The sequence below is a fragment of the Sceloporus occidentalis genome, unplaced genomic scaffold (assembly GCF_023333645.1).
Source record: "Sceloporus occidentalis isolate IW3139 unplaced genomic scaffold, rSceOcc1.0.p SCAF_6, whole genome shotgun sequence".
Lineage (NCBI taxonomy): Eukaryota > Metazoa > Chordata > Lepidosauria > Squamata > Phrynosomatidae > Sceloporus > Sceloporus occidentalis.
Window position 1 is genome coordinate 5,304,800 of NW_028316986.1, and position 21,677 is coordinate 5,326,476.

The 21,677-nt window shown below is 42.3% G+C and overlaps 1 protein-coding gene across 2 annotated transcripts in view; it reads right to left on the bottom strand.

The window, feature by feature from the left end:
• The window catches only part of LOC149310352 (kinesin-like protein KIF13B), a 198,115-nt gene that overhangs the window by 71,293 nt on the left and 105,145 nt on the right, over positions 1-21,677 (bottom strand). For both annotated transcript variants that reach the window (XM_089528788.1, XM_089528787.1), the window contains exons 13-18: positions 18,472-18,606; positions 12,635-12,765; positions 9,770-9,856; positions 6,581-6,771; positions 4,204-4,414; positions 1,154-1,316 (exon numbers count right to left, since the gene is read on the bottom strand). In XM_089528788.1, the coding sequence (XP_089384914.1) occupies positions 1,154-1,316; positions 4,204-4,414; positions 6,581-6,771; positions 9,770-9,856; positions 12,635-12,765; positions 18,472-18,606 (918 nt within the window). The remainder of the gene's footprint in view (positions 1-1,153; positions 1,317-4,203; positions 4,415-6,580; positions 6,772-9,769; positions 9,857-12,634; positions 12,766-18,471; positions 18,607-21,677) is intronic.

The window sequence follows — 21,677 nt, forward strand, 5'->3', positions numbered from 1 at the left end:
AGGCTTGTTTTCTGCTGCTCCAGAGACTAGGATCTGGAACAACTGATGCAAACTACAGATTCCACTTCAACATTAGGAAGAACTTTTTGAAAGTAAGAGCTGTTTGACAGTGGAACACATTCCCTTGGAGTGTGGTAGAGTCTCCTTCTCTGGAAGTCTTTAGCAGAGGCCGGATGACCATCTGTCAGGATGATTTGATTGTGAGTTCCTGCGTGGCAGAATGGGATTGGAATGGATGGCCCTTGGGGTCTCTCCCAACTCTGATTCCATGAATCTATAAATGCAACAATAGAATCAAGAGACCAACACACTGTTAGCTCTGCCTTCACAATGTCTTGAAGACATAGCTAGGTCTCTGCTCCCCTCCTAAGAAGATAAGTGTTGTGCATTGTCACAATTTACCTTTACATGATTTGGCAGTTCATGATGATGTCAATACCTAACAGGATGTCAGCCTCTTTTTCAAGCTACTGGCTTAAAGCTCCCAGGGTTCACAATTCAAAAATGCATGTTCTCAGATGTCATAAAATCAATAGAGTTGGAAGGGCCTCACAGGCCATAAAATCCTACCCCCTGCTCAATGCAGGATATCCAGCTGGACTGAAGCATCTCCAGCAGATAGTTGCCCGTCTTCTTTTTGAAGACATCCAGACAAGAAGACCCCACTCTAGGCAATTCATTGCACTGCTGAACCACACTTACTGTCAAGAAATTCCTTCTGACATCCAGTCGAAATCTACTCTCCTGTAATTTCAACCCATCAGACCTGGTCCTATGTCCTACCCTCTGAGGTAGCAGAGAATAGGCCTACCCCTTCCTCTCTGTGACAACCATTGAGGTATTTCAAGAATGCAAGCATGTCACCCTTCAGTCTCCTCAAATATTAATATCTCCAGTATTGGGGCATTCTTTTATTGAGAGCATAAATATCATATCTTACATAGACCTATCTGAATAACATCAGAAAACCTAGCTACCTCACTGTTCCATCTTCACTACAGGATCTCTAAGATCTGCATGCAAGAAAGAGCTTTACATGTCACGTAAAATTATCACCTTGGGAACAGCTGGGGAAATTAGCCTGGATTTCTACAAATGGTAGCCCTTCCTTTAAGAGACAATGAAGACAACGGCACAGGTTCAGGTGCCTCACCTTTCTGTTTGCGTTAAGGCTCGAGGCAGGGATCTGCAGAGTGACTTTGTACTCCGTCCTTTTGTCCATCTCTTCTGCAATGAAGCTGGCTTCCGTCGTGTACCGATTGGCCTTCATGATCTGCTCTCTCAGCTTCCTCAGGCTGTAGTTCAGCATTTCTTCTCTTTGGGGTAGAGAGAGGAAAAGAATTCAGATCAGAGGGTTCATAGGAGAGGATTTCCAGTTAATGATGGGTAAAGATTTGTTTTCCTTTGGGGGATATCTGAAAACAGTGTGGTTTTTCTTGTGGCTTGCATTGCTTTTTGAATGCGTACTGTGCCAGAGGGTGTTTGTGAACTGGCTACACTGCAGCATGTATGTGGACTGAAACATCAAACAGAGCGTTCAGTGATACTATTCATGGCATCACTGTGCTGGTATCTGAACAGGGACAGGAGTGGCTTGGCACCATTTGGTGCCACACTGTTCTTAGTTTTTAGGTACCAGCAGGCTTCAGATATCATGGTCAAACAATGGTACAGCTGTCAGGCATGTATTGTGGGCTTGTGTTCATCCTTCTCTGTTTCCTTATTCATAGTAAAAAGACACTGGTTGTAGTGAGCTGGGCCTCTGCCACCAAGCAGATGGGCTTTGGAGTTCTTGTCAGCATCACAGCCAAACGTTGACAGCTGCTTAGTGGTATGAAAGAGTTGCATCAGTGACATTGTTAGATACTTTCTGCATTTGCTTTACAGTTTGAAGCTGGGAAAAGACATGAAGTCAGAGAACGAAATGGGCTGTGTGTGATTTTTTTTTCTTAGCTGCAAACCACCTTATACAGTTCTCATAGCTTTGGGTGGAGGCTGATGGATCATACACAATTTCATTTTCATTGTTTGCGTCTATATAACTCTTGGGAGCCCATCTTCCATTGGCCTCACCTTATATGTCCAGCCAGGGGGATGTGATTGCCAGCTGAGATAAAATTTGTTTGAGAGTCCAATTTTTGCCTTGGCTGAGAGGGAATCCTGGACCCTGTAAGTGAAAGGGCTAGGATACTTCTTTGCTGTGTACCATCTGCTGCATCATTTATCACCAATAAAGCTTATACTATAGTAGAAATCAGTGTCAGTGTCCAGCATCAAAGGAGCCCTTGGAAAGGCCTGAAACTGCACCCACTTCTGGAGCCAGATAAGGTCACAGTGATAGAACTAGGCTATCATGCATCTTGGAAATTTTCCTCTTGCATTCTGACACATCCCAATGTATCAATGGCATGCCAGTAATGGTAAAATAACCTACAGAGCTAATGGAGGCAAAGTAGAAGCCTCAGCCACAGTTATTCATCTCCCAAATAGGACAGAGGTCATGCTGATGGACTTAAATTCAATTTTAAGTTCCAACCGGAGAAGGCCCAATGACAGAATTGTAATATCCACTTATTTAAATGCTATTGATTTAATGGGTCGGCTCTAGCTGAAATTAACAATATGATTTAGGTCAACAGAAGTGCATTTTGTAGCCTGAAGAGTCAGAACTATGAATCTCTGCCTCTGTATTTACAGATTTATGGGTAATGTCACCACATATATAAATTCCACTGATTTAATGGATCCATTCTAGTTGGAATTAACAATGTGTTTTAGATCAATGAAACTACATTTTGTAGCCTGGAAAGAGTCAAAGCAATATCTATATATCTGTCTATACAGATATAGATATATGAATAATGTCAACACTTAGTAAATTCCATTGATTTCATGGGTCCATTCTAGTCAGAATTAACAATATGATTTATTTTAGATCAATGAAACTGCATTTTGTAGCCTTAAAAGAGTCAAAACTATATCTATAAACAATTTCAAAATGTTTATTTCTTTACTGAGAAACGAACAGACACTTTCTAGTATCTTAATCGGGGAAAGAAACCTGGGAAGGCAGGGAAAAAGATTTACACAAAGAGTAAACAGAAGCTCAGCTCTATGGGACAAAGGAAATGACCACAATGAGGGGAACAGAGCTACCACAAATACTGGGGACAAGAAGGGAGAGGTTTCACTCCCCTGTCTCTCCACCTATCTTGTTCTAATCACTTTATTTTATTTACCAGATAAGAAAATCAGTTGCCATTCACTTATCAAGAATATGGGTCCTCAATACTTGACAGAGCATCCTTCATTCCATTGTGAAACATTGAGCTCCAGTAGGAAAGCTCTTCTCTGTGTCCCATCAGTAGGAGCAATATATTAGGTGGTGACACAGGAGAGGACCTTCTCACTTGTGGCACCCACATCATGAAACATCCTCCCCTTAGAAGCCTGATTAGCTCTGATGTTGATTTCCTTTTGGTGCCAAATTAAAATGTTGCTTTTTACCAAAGTTTGGCTGAATGTTGGTCTGGAGTTCCAGTCATTGAGTCCTAATATAGAGTACAGTTGGCCCTCCATATCGGCGGGCTAGCCATCCATGGGTTGGAGCATCCGCAGATGACCCTGCCCCATTATAGTCGATAGCGGCATGCGCACACAGCCAGGCCAGTGCAACAATGCACACATGGGCATCCATTGACAGTAGTGGGGCATGAGGTCCTGTGTTTTTTGGTATCTGCAGGAGGGTCCAGAACTGAACCCCCACTGATATAGAGGGCTGACTGTGCACTAAACATTTGGAACTGTTTTGAATTGACCCAACACTGTTTTGAATAGTTTTAATTTGTTTTAACTTGTTTAATGTTCTTTGTCTGTACTCCTTTCTGAGATCTTCTGATACAGGGTGGCATATAATTATTTAAATAAATATAAGGTAAATCAAAAGCTCTGCTGTGGGATAACATTAGAGATCAGGCAGCTGGGTACTACATGACACCCACAGAAACGTCTTAACGCTCCTCCTAGCACTGCATGTCCTTCAAGGAGCTTTACTGCAATGGCAAAGTGCCATTCAGCAAGATGAAAACCCTCTCAAAGTTCTTCTGTGAAGACAAATCTATGACACACATGTGGACATTCCCTCATATCGCAGAAGTAAAGAGGAAAAACTAGCTGGGTTGGAGAAACATTCCCTTTGCTCACCTCTCTTCAGCCCACTGCCGCAGCCGCTGCTGAGCACTGGGCGAGTGGAAGGAGAACCTGTCCATGGCACGGAAGTGCTGCTTCTCTGGAGAGAGGCGCCTTCGGAGCTGCTCCAGCTCGTGCTCATACATAAGCCTCTGCCGTTCCAAGGCAGACCTCTTCTCCTCTTCGTGCTGCTGCTCCAGGCTTTGCAAAATGGATTGCATAGGATCTAGGCAACAAGCAAAAGGAAAAGGCAAGTTGGGAGCAGGGGTGTAAATCTTAGCTTATCTTACTTTCACAAGCAATGAAGCTAACTACAGACAGAGCCATATTAGTCTGGGTTGTCAGTATGCAAAGGGATCCTGTAGCACTTTTGAGACTAACTGTGCAAAAGAAGTTGTAGCATATCATTTTGCAAATGCAGTCTACTTCCTCGGGAATATCTTTTTTTGTTTTTGACTATTTTCCAATCATTTTTTGCACTGCAAAACTTTTTTTTTTAGAAAATTCATTCATTCAAAGAACCTCGCTTTTCATGTTTCTTAAAACATTTTTTTTAAAAAATCTGTGCCAAAAACCAACATATGTTGCACAAAAACCATTTTTATGCAAAATGTCAATGTTGGTGTGAAAATAGTTGTTGCTGAAAAATGAAAAAAAAAATTCCTCAGTGGTCAGTGGTCATCTCAGCTCACTGCTCTGATGGGTTGAGATCAGGACTGTGGAGTCAGAGTGGACAGAAATGTACCATCTCCAACTTCAATAATAGAATCTTTTGAAGAGAACTATTTTGGGGGCAACATGAACTGTTTCATTTATAATTTCATTTATTGTTAGAAATATCTTTTCACAAAATTCAAATGCAAATAGGCACCTGGTGCCCCACAGTTCCTCCGGCATTTGTTATATGAGTGTCTGGTCTATAAATTTCATTTTTTAAATCAGAGTTAGATACCAGCAATATATTATTTTTAAAATGTGTTCTCCCATATAGGAAGATGCTGATTTTAGTGTTTTCCATTTAACATTTGCCACATTTATAGAAGCCATGTGATTTTAAGGCCCTGTCCACACAGGCCAAACAAAATGTCCTCTCCCTGTCCTCTTGGCAAGCAGTATGGATGATGCAGGGCCCAATCCAGTCAGTCCAGCACTGAAACCAAAGTATACTTCCCCATAAAATGTTTTTTAAACCCACATTTTGCTCAAAATCTTCCCAGAATATCTGAAACCCTCCAGTGAAACACTGGGCGGCTGTTTATAATGTGTCCAACTGTGCTGGCCTGCCACCGCCACCACAAGTGCAAGTCCCTCTCTTGGAGGTCAGAGCCAGGCGCCAAAGCCATACAATTGATGCTGGGCACCTTGTTCTGATCTCAGACCAAAGTAAAGTGTGGTGGAGGCAGTGGGCAGCACAGCAAGATGTGTGTACGAACGACCATCTGGTGTTACAACTGATGGCCCAGATAACAACAGGAGGTCGGGGTAGGTCCAGGGCAGCATACCACAGGCTACCAGAGAATTTTTGCTTATGCAGACCCAGCCTAAATGATGCTAACCATACAGCATCCACATGACATCATTGACATCCTTTGAAAAAGTATTCTGATATAGTATTCTCAGTACATGTGGGGTGGTCATGAGATGCAATGCTTTGAACACCAGTTTGTGTGAACTGAAGTGTACCCTAGAATAGTAATTCACCCCCCAAATCCTCTGCAGAAATCCAGAGACAGATGTACAGGGGCTTCCAGATCAGCCAGTCGATTTGTGAAAATTCACTGGTTACCAGTTCAGGCCAGGGTAACCTAGTATTTAAGGCCCTGAGCTTTAACCTCCCCCGGTATTTGGTAGCTCATCTAACATGGTATGTTCAATCTAGAAATTTAAGATAAGCAGACAAAGGATTATTGACATATGGATCTGTGAAGGCTGTGTGCCTTTCAGAAGCTGGCGCCGTGATTCTGGAACAGTCTTCCTTTGCACCTTCGGCTGGTGGAGGATCTTACCCGCTTTCACAAAGGGTCGAAGACCTTCCTGTTCAATGTATCAGAATGCTGAGTGTGCTAAGGTTGCCAAGATGGGTAGTGACTGATTATGAGTTGCTTTGTATATTAGCATGTTATTTTAGCATTTTAGTATTTTAATTGTGTTTTTACCATCTGTTTTTGAATATATATGGTTGATGTTCTGCCCTTTAGTGGAAAGAGCTTTATAAATAAAAGTTGTTGTTATTGCTCCTTGCAACTAGGAAGTCTGAAGCCAAACAATTAACAATGTTCTCTGGGTTTTTCCCCTCCCAGCTGTGATCTTTCTGAGGCAACTAGTTGCTGCACTGGAGCCACTTCCTAAATGTATGTATGAATCCCAAAACAAAAGCTTCTTTGTTCCTTACCATTGCCACCCAGAGCTTTCATGGTCACCTCCATCTGAGCATATTCGTAGTTGAAGTTAATCTCGCTGGATACTTCGCTGGAGCTGTCTCCATCTAAATCCAACTGCTCGGAGCTGTTGCTTCCTTTCATGGAGTTGTCCTTGTCTTCATCCTCCATTTCTACCTTCTTTTTCTTTTTTGGCAAATTCAATCTGGAAGGGGGAATGGAAATATTAACACAAACTGACATGTTGACTTTTGATCAAGTGACAAGGTTAAAATGAAGTGTAGAGATCTGACTGCGAGAGAGGGCTGGCCAATTCTAGCAGGATGTTGGATTGGCATTAAGTATGGTGCACATGGTGACAAACTGACCTGGCCCATGAGGTATAATCCCAAAAGGCAGGAGTGAACAACAGCATAGAGGACAGGGAGAAATTTCCATTCTGACCTCTCCTTGGGACAAGCTACCCTGGCGGCACAGAGGTTAAATGCCAGTAGTGAAGCCACAACATTATGAGTTCGATATTGGAGGGCTCCAAGGTTGACTCAGCCTTCCATCCTTTTGTAGGTCAGTAAAATGAGTACCCAGCTTGTTAGGGGCAATTGCCTAACACTTGTAACTGCTTAGAGAGTCCTGACTTCACTATGAAGGGATGTCATATTGAGGAGTGAGCGAGCTTGTTTTCTGCTGCTCCAGAGACTAGGACCTGGAGCAATGGATGCAAAGCTACAGGAAAAGAGATTCCACCTCAACATTAGGAGGAACCTCTTGACAGTAAGGGCTGTTCGACAGTGGAACACACACCTTCCTCGGAGTGTAGTGGAATCTCCTTCCTTAGAGGTTTTTAAACAGAAGTTGGATGGCCAATTTTCGGGGATGCTTTGATTTAGATTTCCTGCATGGCAAGGGGTTGGACTGGATGGCCCTTGAGATCTCTTCCAACTGTACGATTCTATGATTCTATGAAGCGGTATAGAAATATAGATGCTATTGCTATTGCTATCTCAACATCTGCTCCAATTCATCTGCTTTTTAAAAAACTATATTTGGCTAAAATGGCAACTGGAAGTGAAGTCATATCGATTCCTGATGTTATTTCTGCTGGGATCTACTTTGGTGGCTGGGAGAAATTGAAGGATACATTTATGGGTGGTGGTTTTGAGGGTGTGAGATGATGTTGGTGCTTGGTTTTGCACTTCTGGAGAATTGGGGTGCAACTCGGGGCAAAAAAATGTCTGAAAATTGCACCCAAAAAATAAAACATGGATGAGGTCCAAAGGGCTGTGGGAGGGACTGGCAGGGAGCTTTGGCAGGGGTCCAAGGTCTGGTTGCAACCCACAAGACACAGTTTCCTCTCTGAGTTGTGGAATGAGTAACCCTTGACCTTTCAGACATTTTGATTTCCAACTCCCATAAGCCTCACCTTGAATGACCACTGGTAAGGTGATGGGGGGTTGTTGGCCAAAACACCAGGGGAAGGGGCAAAAGACTTCATATACCAGCTCTAGCGAGAGTAACTGTATAAGCCTTACTGAAGTGAGGAAAAGCTGTGTAATGATCTAGTTGTTGCTTTGCAGAGCTGCCATATAGTTCAACAAATTCATTAGTGTTATTGGCATAGTGGGCCCTTGGTATCCGCTGGCGTTTGGTTCCAGGACCCTCCCATGGATACCAAAATCCATGGATGCTCATGTCCTATTAAATACAGTGGCATAGTAAAATTATTTCCATTATATAAAATGGCAAAATCAAGATTTGCTTTTTGGAATTTATATATTTTCAAGCCATGGATGCTTGAATCTGTAGATAAAAAAAAATCCAAGGATATGGCATTCTACATTGTTTAACCTTTTCCCAATTAAGGGAAATCAAAGCAACTCACAAATTATTAAAACAAAATTCAAAAACATACAAAAAACATCAGTATGTGTGAGAGTAGGTATGCACATCTATACGTATGTGTGTATAATTTAAAAAAACAATCCATAAAGTCAAAATGATTTAAGATTAATTAAAAACAGTATTTTTTAAAAAACAAAACAACACACTGTCATGTAAGGAAACTCTGCGGTGCATTTGTCCCTATGCTTTGATCTTTCTGAAAATGATTTCTGGAGAACCAGTGCTTCTCCTAGTAGCAGTGCTTCTCCTAGAAGTAGTGAGAAAGATCTTCTGCTTATGTGTCAAGCTGATCTCTGGAAACTTTTGTTCACTACAATAAAATTCATACAGAAGAACTTCCTGATGGATGGTGCTCATTATTAAATAGCAGAAGGTCATGCCAGATACAATTTTTCAAGATAAAAACCTTCTGCACACTAATTAATCCAAGGATACAAAATAGATCTAGAAATTATATGCCTCAGGCAAGAAAACACAAACATAACCTTCTCTCCCTTGAACTGGATCCACAGCTTTGATTTGGGATTTAAAAGGAACTGAATGGGACCTAAGAGAGTTATTAGTGTATCAACACTAATCTGTAAATCTAAGGCCCAAGCAATCCTCTAGATACAGGCATAAAATACCAGAAGATTTTTTACACCTTCAAGTTAAATCAAGACTCCAGATGACAAAAGAATTAGTGGGAAAATTTGTTCTATAAATGTCTTCCAATCTAATTCATCATCAGTCTCCAAGTTAGCTTTGAAAAAGATCTATAGGAAATTACAGGCTGAGTCTCCCTTATCAGAAATGCTTGAGAATAGATGTGTTCTGGGGTGGTTTTTTTTTTTTTTGGGGGGGGGGGATTTTGGAATACCAATATTTGTACATAATGAAGTATCTTGGAGATGGGGCTCAAGTCTAAACACAAAATTCATTTATATACACCTTATACACATAGCCTGAAAGTATAGATAATATTTTAAATAACTTGAGGCACGAAACAAAGTTTGTGTACAATGAACCATCAGAAAGCAAAGGTGTCACTATTTCAGCCACCCATGAAAAATGTTGTCGTTGTTTGGAATATTTTGGAATTCCAGATAAGGGAGTCTCAACCCGTACCAACAACAGTGTCCAAAGCAATGCATGTTCAGCAGCTGTATATTTCAGGTTAGTCGCTGCAGCACTCTCCATAAAGAGGAGGGTTCCATAGTCAGGCTCAAAGGCCCAATACGTCTGGGTACCAAAGGCCATGCATCTCAGATCTATACATGAAATTGGGCCCAGTGAAACACAATGGACAAAACCGAGCAGCTTACCTGAAAAAATGATTGTTCCCCCAGAGTATTCTGTCCCCGTGGTGGAGCTGTGTGGCGCCTGCAACTGCCGTACCATTTACGAACGTCCTAGGATGGAGAAAGAGAAGGAGCTGCAATCATTTCCCACTCAAGGTTTCAACAGCCCTTTTCCTCCCCACATGCCAATTATTCCAAAGGACAAAGCGTGCAGGGAACAAAGGTCTGGATCCACTGGGGTCACCCCCTTTGGGCAAGGAGAAAACAGCATGGATGCCACACAGAAAGTAAAGGAAACTTGAGAGACAGATGAGTACTACTGAAGACCTCCTGCTTCCTTTCTTCACCCTTTCCTTGGGAAAGCCAAAATTTTCTGAAAAGGAAAGGGAATCTTTTCACTGATACTTGTGGCCTCTTACTTTCTGACCTCCTTAGTTTCTTTCTTCCAGGCACATCTTCAATTTCCAAATGCTCTCGGGTGATTCTACTTTCTCCCATTCCCTACCAGTTCCATTCCTGATGGTGGAAAGATACCAGGACTTCGAAATAGGATGCAGGACTCAACCAGTGCTCTGTTCATGGCAACTCACTCTTCGTAGCCTGAGAGTGAAGCCCAGCCCTAGCCATGTTCATTGCCTCAGGACCTCTGATCGGTGCAAGATGTGGGAGGGAGACTCACACACAGAGCTTCTCTTTCTTTCTGGCTCTCTCATCTCGTTTGACTGAACATACTCAAAATTCTAAGCCTAGAAAACCCACAGTTTTGGCACAATGGCCAAATTCCTATAGGCGTCTTACACACGCTGAAGTGCTCCTATGGAAGTAGTTGAGCATTTTTCTGTCTGTGATATTTCTACATTTGGTTCATAGTGGTGTAAGCAGAGTTGTGCATGAGGGGACAACTGCGCTTGGATGCACGTGTGCATTTGGTGTTTTGGTTCCACTGCACAATGCAGCCATTTGAAACGAAAGTATGCATAGCACAATAAATATAGAACATCAAATCCAGAGATATGTTGTAGTTGTGTGCCTTCAAGTAATTTCTGACTTATGGTGACCTGAAGGCTATCCTATCATGGGATTTTCTTTGCAAGATTTGTTTTAGAGAGGGGGTTTGTCTTTGCTTTCCTCTGAGGGCTAAGAGAGAGTGCCTTGCCCAAGATCACCCAATGTCTTTCCATGGCCATGCAGGGATCTGAACCTTGGTCTCAAGAATTATAGCCCAATGCTCAAACCACTACACTACACTGCCTCTCTATCCAGAGATTCACCCACCCTAATGTATGACACAGCAATCAAATCTCTATAGAGTAGGATAGACTGTAAGGGACTGGTACCATATTCCTGCCCGTTGGCTACAATCATTTCTTTTTTCCCTGGAAACTCTCCCAGGACTGGCAACCAACAGATCAAGGACTGGGACCAGTTCACATTACAACAGCCTATGACAGGGCTGCCACTCTGATTGCACTGTCCTACATGACATCTCTTCAGATACTTAAAGAGGGTGATGCCAGGGGACTGTTCTTCAGCCCTTTTGGTCATGAACCTGTGGGGTTCCACAAGGGTCAGTGCTGTCCCTTTTGCTTTTCAAAATCGATATGAAGCCGCTGGGAGAGGTCATGCGGAGCTTTAGGAGTTGGGTGCCATCAATATGTTGATGATAGCCAGCTCTATCTCTCCTTTACAACTGATGCCAAGGAGACTGTGGTAGCACGGAATCGTTGCCTGAATATAGTAAAGGACTGGATGTAGGTGAATAGACTAGGCTCAGTCCAGACAAGACGGAGGTGCTGCTGGTCAGTAGGAAAACCAATCTGGGATTGGGATCATAGCCTGTTCTGATGGGGCTGCTTTCCCTCTGAAAGATCAAGTTCATATCGTGAGAGTGCTCTTAAACTCAGTGCTGCTCCTGGAAAATCATTTGCTGTGTTGGCTAGGAACACCTTTGCCCAGCTTCAGCTAGTATGCCAGCTCACTCTTTCTTGAGGAAAGTAGATCTGGCCACAGGGGTTCCTGCCTTAGTTACCTCTCGATTAGACTACTGTAATAAATTATACATGGGGTTGCCCTTGAAAGGTGTTTGGAAGTTGCTACTAGAGCAAAATGCAGCAGTTAGACTGGTGTCAAGTGTGCATTTTAAAGCCCATAACACCAGTTTCCCAAGAATTGCAGAGACTTCCAGTTTACTTCCCAGCTCAATTTAAGGTGCTGGTGTTGACTTACAAAACCTTAAATGACTTAGGGCCAAGACATCTGAAAGACTACCTCGTCTACAGAGGTGATACAGATACTTTAAATAAAGATAGCAATCAAAGGGATCTTGAAGCACTTTTGAGACTAACTGAGAGAGAGAAGCTGGTAGCATGAGCTTTCGTAGAATTGAGCCCATGCATCTGAAGAAGTAGGCTCAACTCTACGAAAGCTCATGTTACCAACTTCTTTATTTCAGTTAGTCTCAAAAGTGCTACAAGATCCTTTTGCATACTGATTTTTCAGACTAAAGATAGACAGATATATAGATGATAGACAGATATATATGGATCTCAGCCTGTGTTCTCTTTAAAGTCCATCCATATATTTACCATGCTTGGAAAGGAGTCGGATAACAAAAGGAAAACATTGGTTCCCTCTATTCAGTTAAAGGTCCTGGGATTCAATAATTACTTATAATATTTATTTCCCATCCAGTATCACAAGATCTCTGAGGAGGTGGGAAAAGGGGGCATACAAATAAAACCAACTGAAAACAACTTCAAACTTTAAAACAGCAAAGGCTAGTTTTGCAATCATTTGGAATTCCTTCCATGTTCTATTTTAAACAAAAACAAGCAAAAAGGAAACCACTTGCTTTAAAAAAAACCAACCCAAAACAAAACAACCCATTACCTGGCATTCTTCTGCGGTGTCAATATGACTTGCCCATCCAACGTGATATCTATTATACAGTGTTCGGGAAGAATTCCTAGTCCACAAAGCTGGATGTCTTGGGAGTTATCCGACCCAATCAAAGTGTGGTCCTGCGGAAGATTCAAAACCAGGTATATTAAAATGGCAGCAGAACATCACTGTCCATGTGTACCTTGATGTACCAATATTTTTTCCTCTAGGAGTAGAGAGCCTTTTTTTAACCCAACAACTGAATCCACTTCCAAAATATATGGGGAGGGAGATACAGCTTGAGTTTCCCTTCTCCAAAATATTTGGAACCCAAAATGTTTTGGATTTTTCAGTATCTGCATACACATAATGAGATATCTTGGAGATGGGACCCAAGTCTAAATATGAAATTTATAAATGTTTCATATACACATAGCACAATTCTAAATATACACTGGACTGACTATGTGGCAAATGTTGCTGTCCTTGAGCAAGCAGGCATCACCAGCATTGAGGCCATGCTATTGAGGACGTAGCTGCGCTGGGCAGGACACGTTTCTAGGATGAAGGACCATCGCCTCCCAAAAATAGTATTCTATGGTGAACTCGCATCAGCGTAAGAGGGGCGCCCCAAAGAAGAGATACAAGGACTCCCTGAAACAACATCTCAGGCTTGGCCAAATTGATCACCAACAATGGTCCGCCCTGGCCTTGCATCAGGAGGCATGGAGACGCACTATCCACGATGCTGCAGCCTTTTTCGAAAGCTCACGGTGAACGAGTCTCGAAGAGAAACGACAACACAGAAAGAACCACAACCCGGAAACATCACCCAAGGAGACTTTCCGCTGTGCTTTCTGCAACTGGACCTGTTTGTCCCGGATTGGCCTTTCTAGTCACCAACGCGCTTGTACAAAGCGCGGGATGCGTCCTTCCTGAATCTTCGTTTGCGAAGCAAAGCCAGAGAGAGATACACGTAGCATAGAGATAGTTTTATGCACAATATGTGGACAATTTTGGATATAATAGCAGGAGATTAAATAAATAGATATATTTAATACTAGCTAATGAAAGTGCACATACATGTACACTATTAATTAATTAATTAATTAATTAATTAATTAATTCCAGCTAATTTTGATCTACCTCACAAGTGCAACCAATTCATATGTGCCTTTCTGAGTTGTACGCTGATGGTGCTATATAGGTACGCAGAGGTATAGTAGGAAGAGTGGTAGGGGTAGTAAGAATGGCAACACAATTTAAAAAAAATACAATACAAGCTTCTAGAAAACAAAACACATGGAGGGATGGCTCTTGAGCACCCAAACAGTGCCCCCCATCCCCATGGCAGCTCCCCACTTCCACTTTAAATACAGCTAGTTGTTAAAGGATAAATGAAAAGCTGACTGAAATTTGTAGCACTTGACTAGGGCAGAACAACAGCAAGGGAGGCCAAAGTAGTCTTGACTGCCTTTGATGAGAATGCAGGAGTAAGGATTCTTCATATATTATAAACTCATAGGATTGGAAGGAAGCCCAAGAGCCATAGTCCAACCTCCTGCCATGCAGGAAGGCACCATCGAAGCACTCCCAACTGATGGCCATCCAACCTCCGCTTAAAAACCTCCAAAGTAGGAGACTCCACCACCCACCGAGGCAGTCCGTTCTACTATTGAACAGTTCTTACAGTAAACAGGTTCTTCCTAATCTCTTTTCTTGCAATTTGGATTCTCTTTTCTTGAATCCACTTATTCATGTTCTAGCCTCTGGAGGGGCTACAAACAAGTTCACCTTCTGCATGACATCCCTTCAGATATTTCAAGATGGCTTTTATGTCCCTTCTCAGTCTTCTTTTCTGCAAGCTAAACATACCCAACTACTACATCAGTCCTCACAAGACAAGGTTTCCAGGCCTTTCATCATCTTGGTCACACATCCCTGGACACATTCCAACTTGTCAATGTCCTTCTGGAACTGTGGCATCCAGACCTGAACACAGGATTCCAGGTGAGGTCTGACCAAAGCAAAACAGAACAGCACTACTACTGTTTCCCTTGATCTGGACACTATGTTCCTGCTGATGCAGCCCAGAACAGCACTGGCTTTTTGGCCACTACATCACTCTGTTGTTTAGCTTGGGCTCTACTAAGCCTCCTAGATCCTTTTCACATGTCCTGCTTTCAAGCCAAGTGTCACTCATCCTGCATTTGTGTGCAGTGAGCCTTCCAGAGATTCTTTAACCACGGATTCAACCACTCACAGTTTGAATGAATATATATATTCCAAAACCAAGCAAACCTTGATTTTCCCATTATACATAAGGGGCACTCTTTTATTATGCCACTGTATTTAATGCAACTTGAGCACCCATTCACTGATTTTGGTATCTACGTGGGGTCGTGGAACCAAACTCCAGCAGATACCATGGGCCCACTGTATTTAATTTTTCCTGTCCAGATGTATTACAATGGGCCCTTGGTATCCACTGAAGTTTTGTTCCAGGACCGCCCACCCATGGATACCAAAATCCATGGATGTTCAAGTCCCATTATATACAGTGGACCCTTGTTATATGCTGGGGTTTGGTTCCAAGATTCCCCATGTATAACAAAATCTGTGTATGCTCAAGTCCCATTAAATATAATGACATTGTAAAATGGTGTCTCTTATATAAAATGGTAAAATCAAGGTTTGCTTTTGGGAGTTTACATATTTTGAAAACAGTATAAATATTTTAAATATTTAATATTGGATATTTGAATCCATGGATAAAAAAATCCATGGATATGGTGAGATGACTGTACCTTACATTTCTCCCTATGAAAATTCATTTTGTTAGTTCTGGCCCCATTCTCCAATCTGCTAAGGTCATTTTGAATTCTGATCCTGCGCTCTGGAAAGACCTGCTGATGGTTTCCTCAAAGAGTGGCTGACCTGGACTCTTGAAATGAAAAAGGAGACATTGTTCTGATTCTACCAGAAGAGGAGCTGAAACCACATTCTTTCTTTCTTTTCTCTCTCTCACTCTTCCCTCCCTCCCTCTCTCCCTCTTCCTGAGTTCTAACATGCAAATATCCGGAGCCTTGGGGAAACCTTATCCTCCTGCAAAGCCTATCAAGGTCACCTTGAATCTGCTCTGTCGCCAAGACATCCTTACTGTGCCTTCACACCAACAAGCAAAGAAACGGATCCAGTGTCAAGATCCATGCGGGACTGGGAGCTGGCTGATAAAGCATTTTCAATTCAGAATCTAGACACCTACATTGACTGGAAATTCTTTGGATCTATTTTCTGAAAAAGCTGCAGAGTTCAGCTGTTTTGTTGCTTCTCAGAAAAGGAGTTGTGATGACTAAGGGTTCTCACAACCCCCATCTTTACATTCTTCTGGGTGCTACCCAGCCCTCTAAACAAGGTTACCCCTTCTCCTTAAAGAGGCAGCTCTTAAAAACATTCATACAGAGTTTGCAAATGTTAGTTTTTTGGACTATGGTTCCCAAGACGCCACATGAACAGAACAACAGATTGAAAATTGCAAACTAAAACAGCTACTACTATGATAAAACCACCTTAAAAATCACAGTATAACTGCCAGCAACACTTCCAATCTTGTTAATTTTAAAGTAGAAAACACATATTGCGCAGACCTCAAAGAGTTGTACTTTGAGAATATCTTCATTTGATGGCTTGTGTGGTAGCCAGCATACCTTGGAAAAAGTTACTTATGGGGACTATAACTGCCAGAATCCCCAGACAGCATACTGTAACTTTCCCAGGTTCTGCTGGCCAGGTTCTCTGAAGTTACGCTATAACAAGCCTGAAAATAGGCCTTGGAAAAGTAACTTTTTCAGACTACAACTCCCAGAATTCTTCAACCAGATGGAGTTATAGTCTGAAGCAGCAAAAACTTTCTCCAAGTCTGTTTTTATGGGTCCATTTACAATGAAAGATAGCTTTCAAATGTCTAAAATACCATCAATATGAAGAATAAAATTCTCTGTAAATGACAATGACACCCTATAAACCACGGTTTGCATATACCCTTGGTCTGTGTACATGCCTTCAAGTTTCCTGTCAACTTATGGTGACCCCATGAATTTCATAGGGTTTTCTTAGGCAAGGAACCCTCAAAGGTAGTTTGGCACTTCCTTCCTTTGAATGGTGTTCATTGGCAGTCTCCCATCCAGGTGCTACACAGGGTTGAGCCTGTTCAGCTTCCAAGATCAGACAGGACCTGGCACATTCAGGGTATTAGTGTGTACTTTTGCCAGTTTCTTCCACTGAAATATAGCCTACAGCACTGGAGATTTGTTGGTGGCTTCCCATCCAAGAAATAACCATGGTTCATCCTGCTTAACATCCAAGATCAGCCAGGATCTGGTACCTTTGGATACTGAGGCCCTTTGTTGTTGTTATTGTGTGCCTTCAAGTTATTTCCAATTTATGGTGATTCTAAGGCGAACCTAACATGGGATTTTCTTGGCAGGATTTGTTCAGAGGAGGTTTGCCATGGCCCTCCATTGAGGCTGAGAGACTGTGACTTGCCCAAGGTCACCCAGTGGGTTTCCATGGCCAGGCAGGTTGAGGCCCTTTATAACTCTACAGATCCAATTCTCTGATACGAAACCTCTGATTGACACATTAAACATGATTTGGCATTATACACGAACCAATGCAAACCTTGACAAATCCAAATTAGGTCCGCTCACGACCACAGCTTGCAAGTATGATTTAACCTACACTTACCATCTTTGGTATACATGGAGAAACTCTTACATTCTGATCTCACATTGGCTATGCTCTCTTCTCCACTAACCTCCCACACGTAAAATGGAGACAGAAATATTAGCCTACCTTACAGGGCCTAGAGACTGCGTATAAAATGTTTTGAGCTCTTAGTATTGTTACAGTTTTTATTCTGTTCGGAATATATTATGGTCTGAAACAAGTCAGACAGCCCTGTTTATGAGGGAACCTGATATGCTATGAGATTATGTAGCTGGTGCACATGTAATACCAAATGATGAATAATGCAGGTTTTATGTTTCTAGCAAAAGGAAAAAGTGGTGTTGCTTTGGAACATAAAACCTGCTGATTGAACAGAGCGTGTCTTTAGTGTCTGTCGATAGCATTTAACAATTCCTCATGAAATCCTATACAGGTCTATTCAAAGGTAAGTGTCACTGAGTACAGTTGGGGGCATACTCTCAAACAGCACACTATAAAACAGTACAACACCCCTAGCATGTTCTTTTAAAACTCTGTGTTTGAAGAAAGTAAATTTAGATAAGAAAGTAAATTTAGATTCTAATTTAGATTCTGAGGCTGACTCTACACTGCAGAAATAATGTAGTTTGACACTGCTTTAACTGCCATGGCTCAGTGCTAAAGAATTCTGGGATTTGTAGTTTTGTGTGATAGTTAGCCTTTTCTGATAGAAAGCTCTGGGGCTACAATAAACTACAAATCCCAGGACTGCACAGGATGGAGCCATGACAGTTAAAATGGTATCAAACAGCATTAATTCTGCGGTGCAGATGCAGCCAAAGAATGACAAAAGACTGAATTTCTCCAAAGCAAACAAAAAACCAATTATCATACAGTGACAGAGTTGGAAGGGGTCCTAAGACCCATCGAATCCAACTCCCAGCTTGATCAACAAGAAAAATCCCCAAATCCACTTTGATGACTGTGAATTTTTAAAATATCCTCATGTTTTCCTTCTCACAGCACATGGATCCCACAGAAGAGCTCTCAAGATACACTCCCACATTAACGTTGCTGCTCTGAAATGGTTGCATGTAATGTGCTAGCATTATTATTATTATTATTATTATTATTATTACCTTTAAGTAATAGACCAGGAGTTCATTGAGTGCGGGATCGGCGTTCAGATTGACCAGAAAACATTTGTTGTCACCCACTTTGATCCCGGAAGACTGGAGAGAGATGCCAAGACTTTCAAGCTGCTTCTGCCTCTCCTGAATAAAAGATGGAAAGGATATTTGAAAATTGTCAAAGAACATGTTTTTCAAGTGTCAAGAAACCCTGATGAAAGGAATCCTGGATGGACAAGAATCTTCGCAGTTTCCAATTTATTCTGCACAAAATTCGTACATAGATGTTTTGTGCAGGAAATGTCTTTTTCTGTGCAAAGAGTACTATTTCTGTACTGATATTTTTTTCTTGAGCAGCAAAAACCCTTTCCTGTGCAGAAAATCCTATCATTGGGGATTTAAGCTGAGCAAAATCCACATGTAGTTGATTTGCCTAGAAAACATCATTTATTTTTTGCCCAAGAAACAGCTTTTCTGTAATGAAAATAATATTGCTGCATAGAAATATTTTCAGCACAGAAAATGCTGTTTTCTGTGCAAAACAACTTGTGAATTTTGCATAGACTAAGTCTTGAATTATGAATAGGATTCAAAAGCAGTGTTGATTCCAAAGGCTTTCTTGCCCTGCGAAGAAAACTGCTAAAATTACTCTTTGCTTCCTTTTGAGAAGAAACTTAGTAAAGGATTACATCCCTATTTCTGAAGAAACAGAACAAAATCCTAATTAAGAGGGCAAGCAGAGAGAAAACAGTACATGTGCAAGTGCATTTTGCCCTACATCCTAAGTAAGCAGGCAAGTTTTGTGGGGCTAGAGACCAAATGTTTGCCCCCAAGTACCTTCTGTAGACAAAATGAGGACACCAAAAGTCCAAATGGGTTTCCATGCAAACCCTGGTCTCCAGAGTCATAGCCCAATGCTCAAACCATTACACCATGCTACACCAAACTAGCTGCTTACAAAAAGTACAAGAGTTATAGCTAAAAGTACACATCATAAAAATCCTAAAATATAATTAAACTATCAATATAATTAAAAGCATGCCCATTATAAAGGAATATAGAACACCTGCCTACAGAAGGACAGCAATAAGAATCACCTTGCTATGTCCGAACCCGCCAGACAAAAACACTTTGTCCAGGGTGTCCAGATGGCCACCTTTTCCAGGACAAGTCCTACATTTCATCCTTCTGTCCAGGAGGAAATCCAAAATGCCCTCCCTTTTGAGCATGACTGAGAAGGATGAATTATATATTTATGCAAATGTTTTTTCTTTTATTTGGTCATGTCCTACTTTTTTCCTCAACATCTTACATTTTAAGATTCCTTGCCCTCCTTTGCGGTTAGGGCATATGTTCACCCTGACTGTCTCCAGTTGTGCTGCAGGAGACATTGACAAATCTGAATGATTTTCCAAGAAAGAAATGGTCCGTAATTCCTTGTGGGCTGTAGCCAAGTCACCAAATATCTTTGCATGTAATATGCTTGGGCTTTGTCTTTGAAAGATTGCATCGAAAGATATTTGCAAACCTTGTCTGAAAAAACTTGCTTAGATAACATCATGATAGGGTTCCTTAAGATCATCATAATAATAATATAATAATAATAATATTGATTTGTACACCGCCCTCTGGCAAACCAATCCGGGTGGTTGACAACAGTAAAATATAAAATATAACAATTAAAAACACTTTATCCCTCCCCCCCTTAAGACAGTATTAAACAGTATAACATATTAAAAACACAATATCAAAGCATAAAAACAACAATTAAAAACTAAAAACCCTGATATCCCTCTGTTGATCCTCAACCATCACTAAGATGGGGCCACGGGAGGAATGAGGGAATCAGGGAACCTGGGCCGGGATGGTTAATCTGGAAAGGCCTGCCGGAAGAGCTCCATCTTGACCGCTTTTTTAAAGCTGTCTAATGATGTTATCTGACGGATCTCATTCGGCAGGTCGTTCCAGAGTTTGGGGGCGACAGCAGAGAACACCCTCTGGGAGGTCGCCGCAAGCCTAGATTTTAGAGGCTGCAGTAAGTTCCTCCCAGAGGACCGGAGAGCGCGGGGAGGATTGTACGGGAGGAGGCGGTCCCTGAGATAGCTTGGACCCAAGCCATTTAGGGCTTTAAAGGTGATAACCATCACCTTGTACTGGGCCCGGAAGCTGATAGGCAGCCAGTGGAGGGACCTCAAAACCGGAGTAATGTGGTCCCTCCTAGATGTTCCTGAGACAAGCCTGGCTGCCATGTTTTGAACCAGCTGTAATTTCCGAGTCAAGCACAGGGGTAGCCCCATGTAGAGTGCATTACAGAAGTCAAGGCGTGAGGTTACCAGCGCATGCACAACCGTCTGGAGATCCCTTACTTCCAGAAAAGGGCGCAGCTGGCGTATCAGCCGAAGCTGATAACAGGCACTCCTGACCGTCGCATTTACCTGATTTGTCATCAGGAGCGACGAGTCAAGGAGCACCCCCAGACTGCGAACACAGTCACTGAAGGAGAGATTGACCCCATCTAGGACTGGAGGTTGCAACCCAATTCTTGGTTTCGGGGCCGCTACCATGAGCACCTCCGTCTTGTCTGGATTCAGTTTCAATCTGTTTTTCCTCATCCAGCCCATTACTGCCTGAAGACATTCATTGAGAGAAGAGATGCCATCGGAATTCGAGGCCAACCAACGAGACACGGAGAAATAGATTTGGGTGTCATCAGCGTACTGATAACACCCAGCACCATGACTCCGTATTATCTCACCCAGCGGCTTCATATAGATGTTAAATAACATCGGGGACAAAATAGCCCCCTGAGGAACCCCACAAGTGAGGTACCTCTTACTGGAGCTACAGTCCCCGAGTAGCACCCTCTGAGACCTGCCCGAGAGGAAGGACCACAACCACTGCAAGCAGTGCCCCCGATACCTAGCCCCCTCAGGCGGTCCAAGAGGATGCCGTGATCTATAGTATCGAAAGCCGCTGAGAGGTCTAAGAGCACCAACAGGGTCACACTCCCCCTGTCAATGCTCAGACGCAGATCGTCGGTCAAGGCAACCATGGCAGTCTCAACCCCAAAGCCTGTCCTAAAGCTGGTTTGAAATGGGTCTAGATAATCGGTTTCATCCAAGACAGCTTGGAGCTGAAGGGCAACCGCCCTCTCGATCACCTTGCTCAAAAATGGCAGCAATGACACCGGCCTATAATTCCTCATATCCAGGGGG